The sequence below is a fragment of the Mobula hypostoma genome, chromosome 23 (genome assembly GCF_963921235.1).
Source record: "Mobula hypostoma chromosome 23, sMobHyp1.1, whole genome shotgun sequence".
Taxonomy (NCBI): domain Eukaryota; kingdom Metazoa; phylum Chordata; class Chondrichthyes; order Myliobatiformes; family Myliobatidae; genus Mobula; species Mobula hypostoma.
In genome coordinates this window covers 16,595,409-16,614,532 of record NC_086119.1, presented here as the reverse complement: position 1 = coordinate 16,614,532, position 19,124 = coordinate 16,595,409, and the positions used below count along the sequence as shown (strand labels likewise).

At 38.9% G+C, this 19,124-nt stretch overlaps 1 protein-coding gene across 2 annotated transcripts in view; it reads left to right on the top strand.

Moving 5' to 3' along the window:
- vps53 (VPS53 subunit of GARP complex) overlaps nucleotides 1–19,124 on the top strand; it is a 272,128-nt gene that overhangs the window by 29,955 nt on the left and 223,049 nt on the right. For both annotated transcript variants that reach the window (XM_063031948.1, XM_063031949.1), the window contains exon 4: nucleotides 3,996–4,062. In XM_063031948.1, the coding sequence (XP_062888018.1) occupies nucleotides 3,996–4,062 (67 nt within the window). The remainder of the gene's footprint in view (nucleotides 1–3,995; nucleotides 4,063–19,124) is intronic.

Here is a 19,124-nt window from a genome sequence, read left to right as displayed (position 1 = left end):
GATAGTGGAGGAACTCTGTGGGTCACACAGCATCAAAAGGCATGAATGGTTAAGAGGGGTTTAGTGATATGGGTCAAATGTGGGCAAATGGGACAAGTTTGGTGGGCACCATAGTCAGTAAGAGAAGGCTTGGCAGAAGGGCCTGTTGATATGCTTTGTTACTCTGTGACTCTGATTCTGGAGGGGGAATGGACAGTTAACTTTTCAGGCTGAGAGCCTTCATCTGGGAACCTGTACTGGCGCCATTCTACAGATAAGCAATGGAGAGCATCCTGACAAGCTGCATCACTGCGTGGTGTGGAAACTGCACTGCGGTGAACTGTGGGGCTCTACAATGGGTTGTCAAAACCGGCCAATCTATCACCGGCACCAGCCTACCCACTCTCAAGGATATATGAGCAAAAAGGTGCCAGATAAGTGCCAGTAACATCATGAAGGATACCACCCACTCTGCTCATGGGCTTTTTATCCCACACCCATCAGGGAGGAGGCTATGTTGCATCCATGCCTGGATTCCTAGACTCAAAACCAGTTACTTTCCTCAATTAGTAATGCTGATCAACACCTCCACCCACTAGCCCACCCCTGGACACCCCAATTGCCACTACTTTATTATTTCCTGTCATTCACCTTGTATACAGACACTCCTGTGCTTGGTGTCACTTTATGAATATATATTTTGTTCCCCTTTACACATGTGTACTGGAAATGACATTAAAGAACCCTTAGACAAAACTGAGCCAAAATAACAGGCAGAAATGGTCAGTTCAGACCGAGGGTAGCAGACACCAACAGAATCAACAAACTCATTCGTAAGGCCAGTGATATTGTGGGGATGGAACTGGACTCTCTGACAGTGGTGTCTGAAAAGAGGATGCTGTTCAAGTTGCATGCCATCTTGGACAATGTCTCCCATCCACTCCATAATGTATTGGTTGGGCAGTGGAGTACATTCAGCCAGAGATTCATTCCACCGAGATGCAACACAGAGCGTCATAGGAAGTCATTCCTGCCTGTGGCCATCAAACTTTACAACTCCTCCCTTGGAGGGTCAGACATCTTGAGCCAATAGGCTGGTCCTGGATTTATTTCCTGACATAATTTACATATTGCTATTTAACTATTTATGGTTTTATTACTATTTAATTATTTATGGTGCAACTGTAATGAAAACCAATTTCCCCTGGGATCAATAAAGTATGACTATGACTATGTTCTAATACAGATAGCTTTCTCTCTTTCCTATGAAGGGAAAAGGACAGGTGATGTTTTGGGTTGTGATGAAGAATCCTGAGCTGAAACATTGACTGTTGATTTAATTCCATAGATGCTGTCTGATCCACCGGGCTCCTGTTGCTCCAGATTTCCAGTATCTGCAGTATTGCTTGTGTCTTCTCTCTTTCCTGTTTCAAATGAAGGGTCCCAGACCAGAAATGTTAACAGTTTCTCCAGGTGCTGCCTGGCTTGCTGAGTATTTCTAAGCATTTTCTGTTTTTCTTTTATCTGTGTCTCCAGGTTTTTTTTTCTTTTTTTTCACAGAATGTTAAGAATGTGGAACTCACTGTCACATAGTGTATTGCTGCATTTTAATAGAATCTGGTTAAGATTTATTTTTATTTAGTTATTGAGACACAGTGTGGAATAGGCTTTTTCGGCCCTTTGAGCTACACTGCCCAGCGATCTCCAATATAACCCTAGCCTAACCATAGGTCAATTTATAACCTGAGGGAGAAGGGAATAGAAGAGCATACTCAGAGTGAGTTATAAAATGGCAGGAGGTTTATGTAGACCAGAAACCCATCAGACTAAATGGCCTGATTCTGGGAAAATTCTATGCTATACATGTTTTTGAAGGTAGTTGGTGTGGGAAAGATAGGAAAGGAACATTGAATCAAAGAATACCCTGAGCAAAATATCTGCATAAAGTGGAGAAATGAAATCTATAAGAACATTTGAGTACTGTAGTATCTCTGTAACAAAGAACCCCTTTAATCAGAGAAGGGGATCTAAATAAGAATGTGGGATATGAATCAAAAAAACAGATGCTGATTCTTGGTGTAAATGATATTGAAGGTTCCTGGTTTAAAAGATTGTCTTCAGAGCCAGTGCTATCAACGAGGTTTCCAGAGGACAAAGATTAATCCAAAAGCCTGCTGTTTTCAGACTCCATTTAGTTCTAACATGGTCTTCGTTGTCGGTTGTTTTTCTTCCCCCCCCTCCCCCATGAAACCTCTTTTTGGACAAATCCCCAGGTCTTAGATTTCTGAGTTTTTCACCCTTATTTCCTGCAGTTAGATTAATTTTTTTTTATCTGTAACTGAAATTTTAAAAAAATGTTTCTGATGTCTAAAGTTACCATCTGTATAGTCACATGAAAACAGTACTAGGCTGTAGGCATAACTAATTTGAATTTGAAGTTGGGAGGAAATTAAACTGAAGGCCCTGAAGGATTGTATTGCATTTTGGTGTCAAGTTGCCATCTGTTTCATTGTTCTATCTTATTGCTTCACATGGGAAGAATTAGCTTTTATACCAATATCCTGTTTTCACCTATGCGTTTAGTTTGTTTAGTTGAATACAGTGTTGAATTCCACTGCTTTGAGGACTTTGAAGGATTCAAGGCATTTCCTTTGTTCATTAGTCTTCTAAAGTGAAAGCCTACAGAAAGTGTTTGAGTGGATACAGCCCAGTCCATCACGGGCATAGCCCTCCCCAACACTGAGCACAGTTACAAGAAGGACTGCCACAAATAAGCAGCATCCATCATCAAGGACCCCCACCATGCAGGTCATGCTCTCTTCTCATGATTGCCATTGGGAAAGAGATACAGGAGCAAGAAAATGAATCTCAAGGTAGTATATGGTGACATATGTAGAAGGTATGTAATGAAGTGGCCACTGAGTGTATGTTTGTGGTCTTCTACTGCTGTAGCCCATCCGCTTAAAGGAACATCCCTCACCAAGGACTCCCACCATCCAAGACATGCTGTTTTCTCACTGTGGCCATCGTGCAGGAGGTACAGGAGTCTTAGGTCCCACACCAGCAGGTTTAGCAAGTTATTATCCTTCAACCCTTGGGCTCCATAACTAGCATGGATAGCTTCACTCATTTCAATGCTGAGCTGATTCCACAACCTATGGACTCACCTCCAAGGGCTCTACAAATATTGTTCTTATTTATTTATTTGTTTGTTTGTTTGTTGGTTTATTTGCACAGATTGTCTTCTTTTGCACATTGGCTGTTTGTTAGTCTTTGTGTGTAGTTTTTCACTGATTCTATTGTATTTGTTCTACTGTGAATGCCTGCAAGTAAATGAATCTCAGGGTAGTATATGGTGAGATTTATGTACCTTGATAATAAATTTACTTTGAACTTTGAGAATAATGCTATAAAAGTTTTTGAAATAGAAAGAGAGGTAAATTAAGTTATCTGTAACTTTACAAACAGTCCTCAGGTCTTCATAATCCGGACTGTCCATTAGTCGGAAATGAACAGAAGCAGTGTGATGAGAGAACGAGTGGGCCTAGGAAGAGCAGTTGCCAGCCAGTCTCACTGATTTGGTGAGTGAACAAGTGAGAGTGCTCAGCATTCCCAACTCTGCTAAGCATGACTCAGTTCCCGTTGTTGTGGCTCAGGCTGGGTTGGGAAAGAGGGCTCATGGAAATGCCCTGTTCCCACCCAGCAAAAGATAGCTCCATCCTCACCCGTCTCCCAAACCCTCATTTGTATTTATCTGGTGTCCATAAGTTAGGTGTTCGGGAGGACCTATAATATTGAATGTCAAAAATAAGAAAGGATTCTATGCTCTAACAAGTTGTCAGTTCAAAAATTCTCACACAAATGCATTTGTGTCTAAATACTTGAATATCTTTTCTATGTTTTGTAAACTGCTGTTATACTACATTGTACGGCTTCTTGGATATTGTACCATGCAGACGAACTTGCCTAATAATGATATAAAAACACCTTTTAAATCTTGTGTTTTGTTTTGGCAGACGGTTGGATGATAACATTCGAACAGTAGTAAGAGGACAGACGAATGTAGGACAAGATGGCCGACAGGTAGATAACCAAATTTTTTGATTTGGACTCTTATAGTCTGTGTAATGCATTAAATCTCTACACATACCTGAATGAATACCTGCTGAATTAAATTTGATGGTATTTGATTAGCATATATTTATTTATTTGGAAAATTGTTTGTTCCTTTGCACCCTATGTTCCTTTGGCACTGAAATAGTATTGGTGAACAAAGTTAAGGAACAAACTGTTTTTTGAAGTGTACTAGCTGCTATGTCTGATTTTGCTCAGGTTATTATGTGGGTAACCATAATGTTTGCATTTATTTCCACGTCAAGACTTATACCATTCTTTGTGAACAAAATCTAAATTAAGTTTTTAATTATTTCATGAATAATAATATTATTAGGGGTTCTTCTCCAGCCCTTTACCTTTCCTACCCACTTGGCCTCACCTAATACCACCTAGCTTTTCCTCATTTCACTCCCTGCACCTTTTTATTCTGGCAGCTTCCCCCTTCCTTTCCAGTCCCCATGAAGGGTTTTGGCCCAAAAAGTTGACTATTTATTCATTTTCGTAGATGCTGCCTGACCTGCTGAGTTCCCCCAGCATTTTCTGTGTGTTGCTTTGCATTTCCAGCATCTGCAGAATTTCTTGTGTTTAAAAGTATGCAGTTTAAAGTTACCAATAAAAAAAGTATGCACTGAAAATAAAACATGCATACGAAGATTAGATTTGATACTCTGTAGTTCTCTTACACAGGTATGTAACCTATGCACAACATGTAAATATACTTAATTTCAATTTTGAAGTGTTTCAGAATGCACATTATTTCTTTGTATTTGAGTATGGTTTAACATCTACTGTGAGTATGCCTTGGAGACTTGCAAGTCCAAATGGGAAACACCCAAGACGGTAGTGGAGAATGGTAGAATCCTTTGGGACTTCCAAACACAGACTGATAAGCAGGTAGAGGCCAACCAACCAGACAGAGTAAAACTGGACAAGGAACAAAAGAAAGCAATAGTAATAGATGTGGCAATCCTGAATGACAGCAACATCAGGAAGAAAGAATATGAGAAGCTGGAGAAATACCAGTGCTTGATAGAAAGGATGTGGAAGGTTAAAACCAGAGTAACCCCGGTGGTTACAGGAGCACTTGGGGTTGTGACACCTGGACTGGGAGAGTGGCTCCAGCAAATCCCAGGAACAACATCTGAGTTCTTGGTCTAGAAGAGCGCACTACTAGGAACAGCAAGGAATCTGTACTGAACCCTCAAGCTCCCAGGCTTCTGGTAGAGGACCCGAGATTGAGGGAAAATACATATACACACCCTTAAGGGGAGAGAAAAAAAATAATTGTATGTATAAACGTGTGTGTGTGGTGTGTGTGTGTGTGTGTGTGTGTGTGTGTGTGTGTGTGTGTGTACTCACAACCGTGGGAAAAGCATTGCTTTTTGAGACTAAGATCAGCAAATTTTAGTTGTGCCTTGTTAATGCTCATATCAAAACTGTTTTGAACAGGGAATTGAAGTTGCTCAAAATAAGAGGATAGATCAGATATAATAATTGTTATCCAAAGGGTGACGACATTTTCCCCAGCAGTTATTAATGTCACCTCAATTACAAGCAGACTTAATTTTTGAACTAATAATCTTATGTTGTTGTGTATGTTGTTGTGTGGAACTGCTGGACTCAGAGACTTGAGTAGCATGACTGGATCTCCTTTTAGTTCAAATTATGTGATCACACACCAGGTGGAGTGATTAAAAATTCAACGCAAAATTGAATATCAAGGGTAGATGGTTACTCTTGCTTTGGCCATTGCCTGGGACTTGTTTGGTATGAAATGTTATCTGCTAAATACCTAACTGTTGATGCACTACATGCTGGCGTGAATTATGAGTTGAGTTGGATGTTCAGCTAATATCGAGGAAGATCATGAGAAAGCATATAAAGCAGGGGTCCCCAACCTTTGGTTCACGGATCCCTTGCTTAATGGTTATGGTCTATGGCATAAAAAGGTTGAGAACTCCTGATCTAAAGACAGTTGGACCTTGAATGATGGTGTTGTGTGGCATTTGACACAATTGTTCACAATCTGTTCTTTGTTCTCAGGAATTGGATGAAGTTTCAATGCAGGAACAAATGAAAGAAGAGCAGTGTAGGGCATTCAGCATTGCTCCTTCCAAGATTGCTAAAAGCCATGAACACATGAGTTTCTGCAGATGCTGGAAATATTGAGCAAAACACACAAAATGCTAGAGGAACTTAGCTTGCTGAGTTCTCCAGCATTTTGTGTGTGTTGCTAAAAGCCATGAGCTCTTCCCGGTGCAAACAGTGCACAATGTAAAATTCAAGTGCATGGGGTTCCTGCATGTGGATGTCTGCCAGAGTATAGTACAGATTTGACATTGCTGCTGTATAATTAGGATATACTAAAGCAGGGGTTCCCAACCTGGGGTCTACAGTTAATGCTAGGGATCCATGTCATAAACGAGGTTGGGAACCCCTGTGCTAAAACAACAGTTTGGTTGTGGATGTAAAGAAAAAACTTTAATGATTGAAGGCCTGTTTGAAAGTAAGTTCAGGGAGCACTTCTTCCTCGAGACCCTATTAAGAAACCTGTCTGAATTTAGGGCAGTACAGTAGCACAGCTAATAGTGCTGTTGCCTCGCTGTTCCGGCAACCTAGTTTCAATCCTGACCTCCTGTGCTGTCTGTGTGGAGTTTGCATGCTCTCCCTGTGACCACGTGTGTTTCCCCTGGAAGATCAGGTTTCTTCTCTAATTCCAAAGAGTTAGTAAGTTGATCTCTGTAAGTTATCTCTGGCATAGGTGAGTGAGTATAGGGAGAGTTTTAAAAAAAAGCTCAATGGTGCTGTCTAAAGGGCCTATTCCCATGCTTAATGATCATGACTTTAAGATATCTCTGATAAGCTGGACAAGGTCTTCTTCTTTCTTTTCATGTATTCTAAATGCTCTCCTTAGTTTTCTTTCATCTCTAATGTCACGATAACTTGTCATCCATTAGAAAAGCGGGGTGTCTGTCTCAGCAGATGAAACTTGTCCCATTGAGCCTGTTGCTTTAAGAATTCCTTCCATAGTGAGAATCTGTGTGTAAGATGTATTGCATCAGAAATTAGTTCAATAGCATTGAAGCTCTGGGAATTGGTGTCTTTTTGTTGCAAGCAGCATTCATTAGGAAATCATTTCTTGTGGCCCCAGAAAATGCTGGCATGGGTCCCCGGCATGTTATTGGTATGCATGTTAGAATTTTTAACTTGAGTTCATCCAGGTTCCTTCTGTGCGTTGCTCATGATTTCCAGTATCTGCAAAGTCTCTTGTATTTGGAATTTTTAACCCATTGTTTTGGGGATAAAGGAAACATGTCTTTTTTCTTTCATAGCTCCAGCTGATCTTTTAAACCTCAGCAGATATCACCCAGGAGTATATTTTCTCAATGTTGATGTGGTTTCTCTGGCAAAACCCAACATACTCCTGGAGAGGGCATCAGTGATCTCTGAGTCTTATGTAAATTTAAAGGGGTAATTATTGTAAGCTGCAGAACTTGTGTAGATGAGTAAGCTGTAATTGGTAAAAGGCTGTATAACAGACCTCTCAGGCCCTGATAACTGTACCATCTCTGGCAGTGGTGTAAATCCTGCAGGAAATGGAACGAAGAAAAAACAAACGAGGAACAGATCAGTTTACTATACTGTCTTCTTACACGTTACTACTTCCAGATGTCGGTTTTGCGCAGTACAGAGCTTCCTTTGTTGAATTAACTGTGAGGTGACAGTCATCTGTTGGCTTTTCCAAATCCTAGTGTCAGGAACAGACAGTGGATTATTTAGTCCAACAGGTACTTGTACTGGTCCCTTCGCATAATAATTCATAAATACATCATTCTAGCACGAAAGAAGCCGAATTTCAATTTAAACTGATGGCAAGTTAGTATTTCAGTTGCCTTTTTAAAAACAAGCACCATTTCATCTGAATTGGTGATTGATACTGGCAAGCCTCCATTTATTGCCCACTCTTTTGAAGCCTAAATAGTTGGCGCTATTCAGCTGACTTCTTAGCCACTGGCATACATTAAGAGTCAACCAACTGGGCAGGACTCATTTCTTAAAGAAGATTATTGAATTGTGCAGAGTTGAGAAATTTACATTCCATTTTGAGTAAAAAGAATGACTTGCCTGAGGTCATTTTCTTCTGAACAACTAAGTCAGTAGATGGGGGAGGGGGATGAACGGTGGAGGACCGATGGAACTCATGGTCTAAAAGAGTGACCAAAACACACCGTAGGAACATTTTAAAAGTATCTGGATGACCACTGGATGTAGTGCAGCCTACCAAACCTCAGATGGGCATGGATGGTTGATAGTACAGATATAACTGCTTGAGCTTTCAGAACAAAAATAACGTACTTGTGTGGTAAATGGCACATTGGAAGCCGGAACTACCACAGATGTACACACACATGCATGTAGCTGCAGTCATCACAGTAAATGTGTCCGTAGGTAGCTAGCTCTATTAAAATGTGTTTTAAAAATACTTTAAGCTTCAGTTTTTAAAACTATATTTAATAGCTTTCAGGGTTGCAATTTGCTGTTAACATACTTATTTCATTGACTCCATCAGTAATCTTTGAAAAGTTGGCATTAATATTATTGCAAACTTTATGTTAAGTGCAAGGAGTATAGCTGAAATCTTCAACAAAAATTAATCATATTTTAACTGAACTTGACTGATTCCTGTCAGTATTTGCTTCTCACGCCTTTACTTATTAATAGCCATTTAACCAGTTCCCCTGCTCTCAGGTTAAAACATCTGAGCTAGTTGGTGTGTTCACAAAATGAGGAATTTGGGTAGCATACACGAGGAAATCTGCAGATGCTGGAATTTCAAGCAACACACATAAAAATTGCTGGTGAACGCAGCAGGCCAGGCAGCATCTATAGGAAGAGGTACAGTCGACGTTTCGGGCCGAGACCCTTCGTCAGGATTGAGCATGCCTGGGTTGTAAGGAAACCTGCTTCATTATACAAAGCAAAATGTTGCTATGGTATAGTTGATTCATTCGCCAGTGCTTAATATAAAAGCAAATTTCAAGACATCTGTGGTAAAATTATTCATCATCAGACAAGAGTCTGAAGGAATTTCTCCCTATGCCACTTGTGTTAGAAACAGCAAGTAAGACGATAGTTAATAACTAGATAAACACCTGTTAATACTGGGTGTTCCTAAAATGTAATGGTACAAATTTTCAGTAAAACACAATGGTTTTTGAACAATCAGGCAATGTAAATATCAGATCAAGTAAACATTTGGTAGTAGCTGTATAATCTAGGGCAGGGGTTCCCAACCTAGGGTCCACGGACCCTCGGTTAATGGTAAAGATCCATGACATAAAAAAGGTCAGGAACCCCTGATCTAGGATATAAGACAGGAATATATATTCTGAAGTTTAATAGAATCTTTTAGAAATTTGGTCAGGTTTAAAATTGGTTGCGGTTACAGGAGTGAAGGAGTAAGTTAAACATGATACAGTATAACTTAGTTTCTTGTATTTTAATGTTTTAAATTTATATTGGTGTTTAGTTCTTTGTTTTCTTTTTGGTGTCTTGGAATTGGGGGGATGATATAAACGAGGTGTTTCTCCTGCAAAGATACATCTATGGCAGTTGTATTCTTCTATGATAGACTGATAGGAAATAGCTTAAAGTCCCCATACTTTCAAAGTTCTGAAGTGAACTGAGATTGAAAGGAGCCAGGAGGTGTGATCCTGCAATTTCTTACACATTTGTTGCTGGTGGATAGAAACGTGTTGGAATATGGGAATGGAAGTAAAGTGGAAGCAGCTTAAGTAATGAAGTAGCTGACATTATTTATTGTCTGTGAGAATTAATGTGTGATTAAAATGCATTATTAAATTGTTATCAAAGCAAAATACTTTCATTAAATGTTTCGTGCTTAACCTGTGAACTTGGAGATACATAATTGTTACACCTAATGATTGCAGTTGCTTCAAGGTTATTATATATATATAAAATCAGGATTTATTTACAGTAGTGTGCAGGTATATCCTTTAACTGAATGCTTTCTTAAAATGAGACTCTTCGTGCATGTTAATGATAATGTGTGGATTGGTTTTAAACAGTTCTACTAAACTGTCCTTGCTTTTATTCAAATAATATATTTTAAAGGCTAGATTAAATTAGTTTCTGTATGGCTTCTTTGAAGCAATATTTTTGTGTAAACGTGAGAGGACAGAGAAAAAAATATTCAGGAAATGTTTTTACTGAGAAGTTCCAAACCAAACACATTTCAACATCGGTCTGTAAAGGCAAATCTTTTGAAGTTAGATTCAGGAGCCATCAAAAATAATATTCACCTTTTTGAGCATGGTCTATTGTAGATCATGTTTTTGGTGTGAATAAGAAGCAGATGTGATAGCTGACATGCGGTGTTTTTGTCACTAATATCATTACCTTTGGAATGGATATGTTGGAAGCCGTGGTTAAGGGTGAAGAGAAGTTCATCTGTTGCTCCAGCCATTCCTATAATGATATTTTGCCTCTCAGGACGACAAATTAATATTGGACTAATTAATAGGAAATGAAAATGTGATATTTGAAACTTTTGCTTATGTATTTTTAAACCCTTAACTCCCATGGAGTATTGTGCTGGCAAATCTTCCGGGTGTTATCATTTTATTATATCTGTGATTGGGAGGTTGTGTGAATCATTGTGTACAGCAGATTCTAGTGATAAATTAGACTTAGTTGCAATGAGAGCCTATGACCCTATAAATTCCTGTACACTGAAGAGCATTGTGGTAAATCCTAGTGGGAAATGGAGGGGATTGCACGGATCAATGGTAGCCAGTTTTCCTGGAGAAGTGGAAGGAAGTTGTGAGGAGGGGTATTCCTCCCTCAAAGTGGAAATCCTCTCTCAAAGTGGATATTGTCATCCTCAAGCTTTCTGTGCCTGAATGATCTTGAGGGAATTTACTGAACACAGGAGTACAAAGCCTCTTAGTGAAGTTTGGAATTATAAGATGGAAAGCCTAGTTTGTGTGATTTTTTTCAATGCCAGCAGGTCCATGACAGGCTTCATGAAAAGCATTTCTTTATGGTGCTTTTCACACCCTTATTATCCCATAGTCCTTTATATCCATTGGAGGACTTGAATAGTTTCTAGACTATATTAAGGAATTTGGCAGCATATTTGGGCTTAGCAAGTTTTTTCCAAGTATTTTGATTGAGGGTCAGAAAGTGAACAGGATTTCTGGGATAATTCACTTCAAAATCATTTATGGGCTCAGTTTAATATATAATCCAGAATACAGTGGTGAAATGTCAACATTAATGTTGTTCAAATCTATGGAATGTCACGTAAACCTACAATCTTCTTGCTCAAGTGAGAATGTCATTCCATTGTGCCACAGCAGAAAATTTGCAACCAAACCTGATTTTCTCTCTACCTAATATCTGCCCACATCCATTTATCATATATGCTGAATGTACTTGTGGTTTAACCTGAGACTTCCTCTATAATGGGCTGCTTTATATTTTGGAAGCAAACTAGAAGGCATCTCAATTTTGTTGTCATTATAGTTAAAAGTTTCCTTATTTCCATCAATAATTGAATTGTTTCCAGAATGAATGGTATCCAGTGTCATGCAACATGGCCAAGGAGGTGCCAGTACCTTATTGTCCAAAGACCACCTACTGTATGTAACCCTAGCATTCATTTCCCATGAAAACCAGATGCTCCCTTGTTGTGTACAACTGTTGATGAAGCCTTGCATTTGTAAGGTTTGCAGTGAGCCATGTAAGTTCAAGATGAAATTTATAAAACGTCTCTGGTTTCGTTTTGAAATCAGAACTGCTCCAAGTTCAACTGCTGGTTTTCGTAGCACTATGATATGAGTAAAATAATAGCAAGTTATTTTAATAAAATAATAGCTGACTGGAGAGATGAGACTCTTCAAAATAAACTCCTAATACTACCATAGCTTAGGATCATTTTGAGAGGGGCAGCCGTGGATATATTTTTCAATTCTTTCATTGTGCAGTAAATGAATATTTCAAGGTAGATTTTACCTTTTTTGCATGCTGGGACTTCTATCAAATATAAATTTTGTTACAAATTAAAATTATGAAGTATAAGAATATAAGTTTATATTCTTTGGATTCTTTACATTAGCTTACTTTCAAGAACTCTAACTCGTCAGTATTATTTCTCTTATTTATTATAATTTTTGTTATTGTATTTGCTCAGTTTGTCTTTTGCACATTGGTTGTCAGTCTTTGAGTGTGGCTTTTCATTGATTCTGTTGGATTACTTTGTTCTACTGTGAATGCTTGCAAGAAAATGAATCTCAGGGGTAGTGTATGGTGGCACTTTGATAATAAATGTACTTTAAACTTGTATTAAAAATAATATTGGTTTCAATCTTCAAGAAAAAGGTACTGGCAAAAAAGGATTGACATAGAAACTACCCCTCTCCCATCCCAAACTGAACATATTTTAGTGTTTTTTTTGTTGTTGCAATGGAATTTACTTTCAAGCTTTGAAATACATTTTTTAATCTCACTGATTATACAACAGGTTTTGATGTTCTATTATTTACAAGATAAATATAATTGTAGTAACAGCACACCTATATGCCTTTGTGTTATGAGCCGTAAAATCAGGATTAACCCGCTTTTCATTTTCATTTTTGTTGTTTAGTTTGTGCAGATTGTTGGGATGGAAGTCTCATTTTCGTGTAAGAAACCACTCATTCTGCACTGCAAAATGAGTTTCAGCTGAGTTCAACTACACAGGACCAGAGTGCCCATAATTATGTGCTGTTTGGCACCATATAGATAGTCTCATTCAAGAAGCTAGAGATGTCTGAGTGTATCATCCTAAATTTGCTTTAGAGGGGTTTAAAAACAAAGCAGTGATTGGCTGGACTGGTTTATAATGGTTGTAGAGGCTAGGATTCCACATGCAGTATTAACCAGAAACATAAGCATAGATTATGTTCAAGCCAAAGTAACATTGGAGCCAAGGGTTTACTGAGGTTACACAGTTTGTACATAACTTATTTATCAAAATTTTCTAAATTACACTCTTAACAAAAAACATATTCTGTTATATATGACCTCTAAATGACTTTACTGGGATCGTTTTTTAAAATTAAAATATTTATTCATGTTATCACAAAGAACAAAAAAGACAAATTTGGCTTTGTATTCAACCAAGATAAATGTAGCCAATGCAAATGTAATTGTGATATGTGTTCTGAATCTGATACTCTGACTGCTGCACGTTGGCTCTCATTTTCAGTGCTGGTTTCAATCCATAAATTAGTAAAACAGGGGAGTAGGTCTGTTTTTCTAGGACAAGGTTACTGAAGTTTCCTATGATTTATATTTCTTTGCACTTTCACGTACTTTGTAAGGAGGCTGCCTCTCGGAATGAATTGGACAGCTTCATTGATTTGTGGAAGGACAGAGGAGCAAAAGAGAAACGAAAATGAGGTTGGGTTGGGTGGCCTTCTGTAGTCATGAAACAGCTTAGTGACCTGTATTTTGTTCATAAATGATAGAAACTATCGCCTGACTGATTATATTTTATCCATCTGCCTCATCCTAGTCATCACAGTGTCAATGAGGGGTGCTGGGCTGAGTTGTGATTGGGGGGGGAAGTATGTTGGGGGAGGGGTAGGAACTAAATCGGACTTTAGTCGAAAGGAATGTTCAGATGGAAACTTAAAAAGAGAATTCTTTGTCAGAATATTCCCTCCCTGGAAAACATGGCGATTATAATGGGTGGCTCCTTGTAACACCCAGCTATCTAAATTCCAAAAATTGGATTCCAAAAGACATAGTGAGAGTTTATGGCATGCAGGAACACAAGAAATTTAATGCTTTTGAAAATTAGAAGGTCAAGAGGTTTGTACCAGTGTGTCTTGTATTACAAGGCATGAGAACGTGTATGTCATCTTAAGAACAGTTCCACAAAGAAATTATGTGCTTGTTTCTTAACCCCCAAATACAACTAACCATAAAAAGGATTGCCTTATTTTTATGCTGCCGTCAGAACTGGGACCCTGGTAATCAGACATTCTTGGGTGTTGGTTATAGCTTGTGGCTGTCTTGCCCCTTTACCTTGAGAATGTGGAAAATCCCACACAGTGGAATGTGTTTCCTGTGCACAGTGAGTAGGCTGGGTCTCTGGTCCTGTAGTAAGCACTAAGTACTTTTCCACACGGTGAAAGGAGCATTCCTTCCCCAGCAGCCATCAGAGATCAAGGTTGTCTGTTTTTCAAGAAGTAACCTGGTGTCAGAAAAGATTAAATTTATCTGTAAAAACGCTCAATAAAAGAAAGTTTAGGAAAAATAAAGTAATGCAACACACTGCATGAGGAATTCAGTAATGTTAGGTTTATTGATTAAAAATCCAAATGCTTCATTACTTTTCACCGAGGTAAAGTGTAGGATGGGTGATCTCTTTGGTCCTTTCAATTTCTTACCAGTCAGACTATGTTAAAGTTGTCCCTTTAGAGCCCAAACTTTTTGAACTGGATGCTTGGATGAGTTGCAGTTTTTAGACTAGATGCCTGAGAAGCTGGTTCCTCTGGCTAGATTGTCTCATACTAGGGACACAGGCTCAGAAGAAGTAGTTGGAGATTTAGGGCTTGGATGAGGAGAAATTCCTTTACTCAGAATTGTGAACTTTTTTAAAGAGCATTTTCAAACTTGAATCAATAGATTGTTGGGCACTAAGGAAATGGTTAGGTGAGGGGATCAGGCAGAAGTCTGAAAATGCAAACACGAGGAATTCTGCAGATGCTGGAAATTCAAGCAACACACATCAAAGTTGCTGGTGAACGCAGCAGGCCAGGCAGCATCTCTCGGAAGAGGTACAGTCAACGTTTCAGGCCGAGACCCTTTGTTTGATTTGGAGAGCTTGGAGGATGAATCAGAATCAGGTGTATTATCACCAGTATGTGTCGTGAAATTTGTTAACTTAGCAGCAGCACTTCAATGCAATAAATAATATAGAAGAAGAGAAAATAAATAAGTAAATCAATTACAGTATGAGTATATTGAATAGATTAAAAATCGTGCAAAACGAGAAATAATATATATGGTTTTCTAAAAAGTGAGGTAGTGTTCACGGGTTCAATGTCCATTTAGGAATCAGATGGCAGAAGGGAAGAAGCTGTTCCCGAATCACTGAGTGTGTGCCTTCAGGCTCCTGTACCTCCTACCTGATGGTCACAGTGAGAAAAGGGCATGCCCTGGGTGCTGGAGGTCCTTAATAATGGACGCTGCCTTTCTAAGACAATGCTCCTTGAAGATATCCAGGGTACTTTGTAGGCTTGTACCCAAGAATGAGCCGACTAAATTTACAACCCTCTGCAGCTTCTTTCGGTGCTGTGCAGTAGCCTCTCCCCTATCAGAGAGTGATGCAGCCTGTCAGAATGCTCTCCACGGTATACCTATAGAAGTTTTCGAGTGTGTTTGTTGACATACCAAATCTTGTCAAACTCCTAATGAAGTATAGTTGCTGTCTTGCCTTCTTTATAACTGCGCCGATATGTTGAGACCAGGTTAGGTCCTCAGAGATCTTGACACCCAGGAAGTTGAAACCTCATTCTCTCCACTTCTGATCCCCTCTTTGAGGATTGGTATGTGTTCCTTCGTCTTACCCTTCCTGAAGTCCTCTTTCGTCTTATTGACGTTGAGTACAAGGTTGTTCCACTTGTTGGCATATCTTGCTCCTGTATGCACTCTTGTCTCCTTCTGAGATTCTACCAACAATGGTTATATCATCAGCAAGTTTATAGATGATATTTGAGCTATGCCTAGCCACACAATGATGGGCATAGAGTGATCAGAGCAGTGGGCTAAGCACACATCTCTGAGGTGCACCAGTGTTGATTGTCAGCGAGGAGGAGATATTATCACCAATCCGCACAGATCATGGTCTTCTGGTTACGAAGTCAAGGATCCAGTTGCAGAGGGCGGTACAATACCCTGCACTTAAGTTTTCATCTATTCTTGTATTCTATTTAAGAATACAATGAAAGCCTTGGGATAAGGGATTAGCTAATTAGGGCTGAGATGAGAAGACATTCCCTGACTTGGAGATTTATGAATCTTGAGAATTTTCAATTCTAGAAGTCTGTGGATTCTTAGTAAGTACAAGTCAAGTGGCTCAAGAATCTTTTAAATGAATACCAGTGCCATGCGTGCAAGGTGGGTCCTTCATTGGACAATACTATGGTGCAGCAGTTAGTGCTGCTGCTTGCAGCTCCAGAGACTGGGTTCAATGCTGATCTGTTGGAGTTTGCTCACTCCTCCAGTGATCCATGTACGTTTCCTCCGAGTGCTCTGGTTCCTCTCCCAGTCCAAGGAGGCACCGTTAGGTTAATTGGCAATGACAGATCGCCCTTTGTGTAGATAAGTGACAGAAAGGGTCAGAAGGCGATGGCAGGGGATAGAAAGTAAATTGAAGGACTACAGGGAAATATAGGAAAATGGAATTGATTTGATCGGGTTTCCTTTAGCTGGAGCTGAAGATGCTCCATCTGCATCATAATATGTGAGTAATTTCTGCGTTAAAACTGCTTTGTAGTGAGATAGTGATTGTGATGTTATGTTTGGCCTTTGGGTTAGGAAGGGAAATAATGGTAAATTTTTATCATTCCTGCTGGTTAGTTTGCATTCTTTTGTGGGTGTAGGTACATTGCACAATGACAGGGTTGGATTATGCAGGCTGAAGCCCACCTACATGGATAGCAGTTCACTAATTCTCACTGTCACAGCTCCTTTGTGAATAACCAAAATGCCCAATGCATATAGAATAAATTCACTTCAATGAATGGACTCCTCTGGAGCAGATAAGGAAATATAAGGAAAAAAAGGACAAAAGAAAAGGAGAGAAAGAAAACAGTCAAATGCATTTCTAGTATATTGTGTCCAGCAGTTTTTCAGAAATGAGTTATTCTTCTGTGACAAAAGGACTATAAACAATTATAGCATAGTCAGAACAGCTACATTTTTGTATGGCAGGTTCAAGTACAAATAGCTGTGTGGTCCATGCGTAAGTGCATCGTGTAGAATACATTTTACTAAATGTACACAGGCAGAGCTACTTCATGGAAAACAGAGGGGCAGTAGCAACAGTGGTGTTTATGTATTGCAGATTTGCAGCTGTCAGGCTTACATGAACATTTATAAATTTTTTAAATCATCTACATGGAAACACTTCTTTTGATGTCAAACTGACTATCAGTATAAGTTTGAGTCCATAAATACGCCCAGCAGCCAATTTATTAGTTGCCTCTTATACCCAATAAAGTGGCCACCGAGTGCCTTTTGCTGCTGTAGCCCATCTACTTTAAGATTTGACGTGTTGTGCATTCAGAGATGCTCTTCTGCACATCACTGTTATAACGTGTGCTTATCTGAATTATTGTCACCTTCCTGTCAGCTTGAACCAGTCACTTAGATGACATGTCATCCCCATTCAGATGTTTGGTCTGAACAACAACTGAATCTCTTGACCATTTCTGCATGCTTTTGTGCATTGACTTGCTGCCACATGATTGGCTGATTGGATATTTGCATTAAAGTACAGGTGTACATAATAAAGTGGCCATAGAGTGTAAACATTCAGGGTGCATCTGTGGGAGAAAAGTAGTTATAGGAAAATAAAGGAGGAAAAATTATTTTTTCCTACAGATACTGGTTGACAGCGGAGCTCCTCTAGCAGATTGTTTATTGCTTTAGGTTCCAGTTTCTCTCGTCTCTATTTTTTTCCTCCAGTTTCTAATTGTCCATCATTGAGAAACTATTCTAATTGGCCTTTCATTAGAAACAGTGACAGATTTCAATCAAAATGTTGGGGTTTCAGCTGCTGAATAATGAATTTTCTTGGTACCTGGAATCTTGAAAATCTCTGAAGGAATTCAGTGGATAAGTCAAGTGTCATTCTGCTCTCACAGAAGTGGAAAATTTAACGTTTAATGTTGCCTATTTTGTTGCTGCTAGGTACAGCAGCATGCAAAAGTTTGGGCACCCCTGGTCAAAATTTCTGTTACTGTGAATAGCTAAGTGAGTAGAAGATGAAAAAAAAAGTTCTATTTTATCTTTATCAGTCCACAGGACTTGTTTCCAAAATGCAACAGGCCCAAGAATCTCACAGAACAAGAAGCCTTTTGCAGGGAAGAATGGGCAAAAATCCCCCAAACAAGAACTGAAAGACTCTTAGCTGGCTACAAAAAGCATTTACAAGCTGTGATACTTGCCAAAGGGGGTGTTACTAAGTACTGACCATGCAGGGTGCCCAAACTTTTGTTTCGGGCCCTTTTCCTTTTTTGTTATTTTGAAACTGTAAAAGATGGAAGTAAAAAAGTTTTCTTGCTTAAAATATTGAAGAAATGTGCCATCTTTAACTTTATGCCTTTTGAAAATCAGTTCATCTTTTATTTACTTAGCTGTTCACAGTAACAGAAATTTTGACCGGGGTGCCCAAACTTTTGCATGCCACTGTAGATAATACTGAATAAAGTAGTTGAGTTGTGTAAATGAAAGCTACTGAAGGCTTGCAGAGGAAAATTGAAGTTTGTTGATAGGGAAAGGCAGTAGGGGAAATCATGTAATGTAAGAATATCAAATTGGAAAAGCAGAGCAAATGGCCTGTCTTGTGCTGTATATTCTATGTAATTTGTAAGTGAATTCACACAACCTAGCTGAAACATTAATTGAATGCCTATTTATACAGCCAAGTGAAAGAACAGTGTTGTCTGGCTAGAATTTCATTGGGCAGGTCTAAACACTTGCTCATCAAAATAAATACCTACATTTTGTTAATGAACTATATTGATTTGAAAATGTGATTACTGAAATTGTGGTGTTTATGAACATAAGAAGTGTTCCTTGTTCAAAATATATTGGAAATATTTTAAAGTCTTGCGTGTGCCTTTCAAGCATTATTGTGGCTTTGTTCAATTTGGACCCTATAGTCAGTTGTACATGGTATTTTGCTTAAGCCCTTAAAATGTCAATGGATGTCTGTTTATATGTATTCA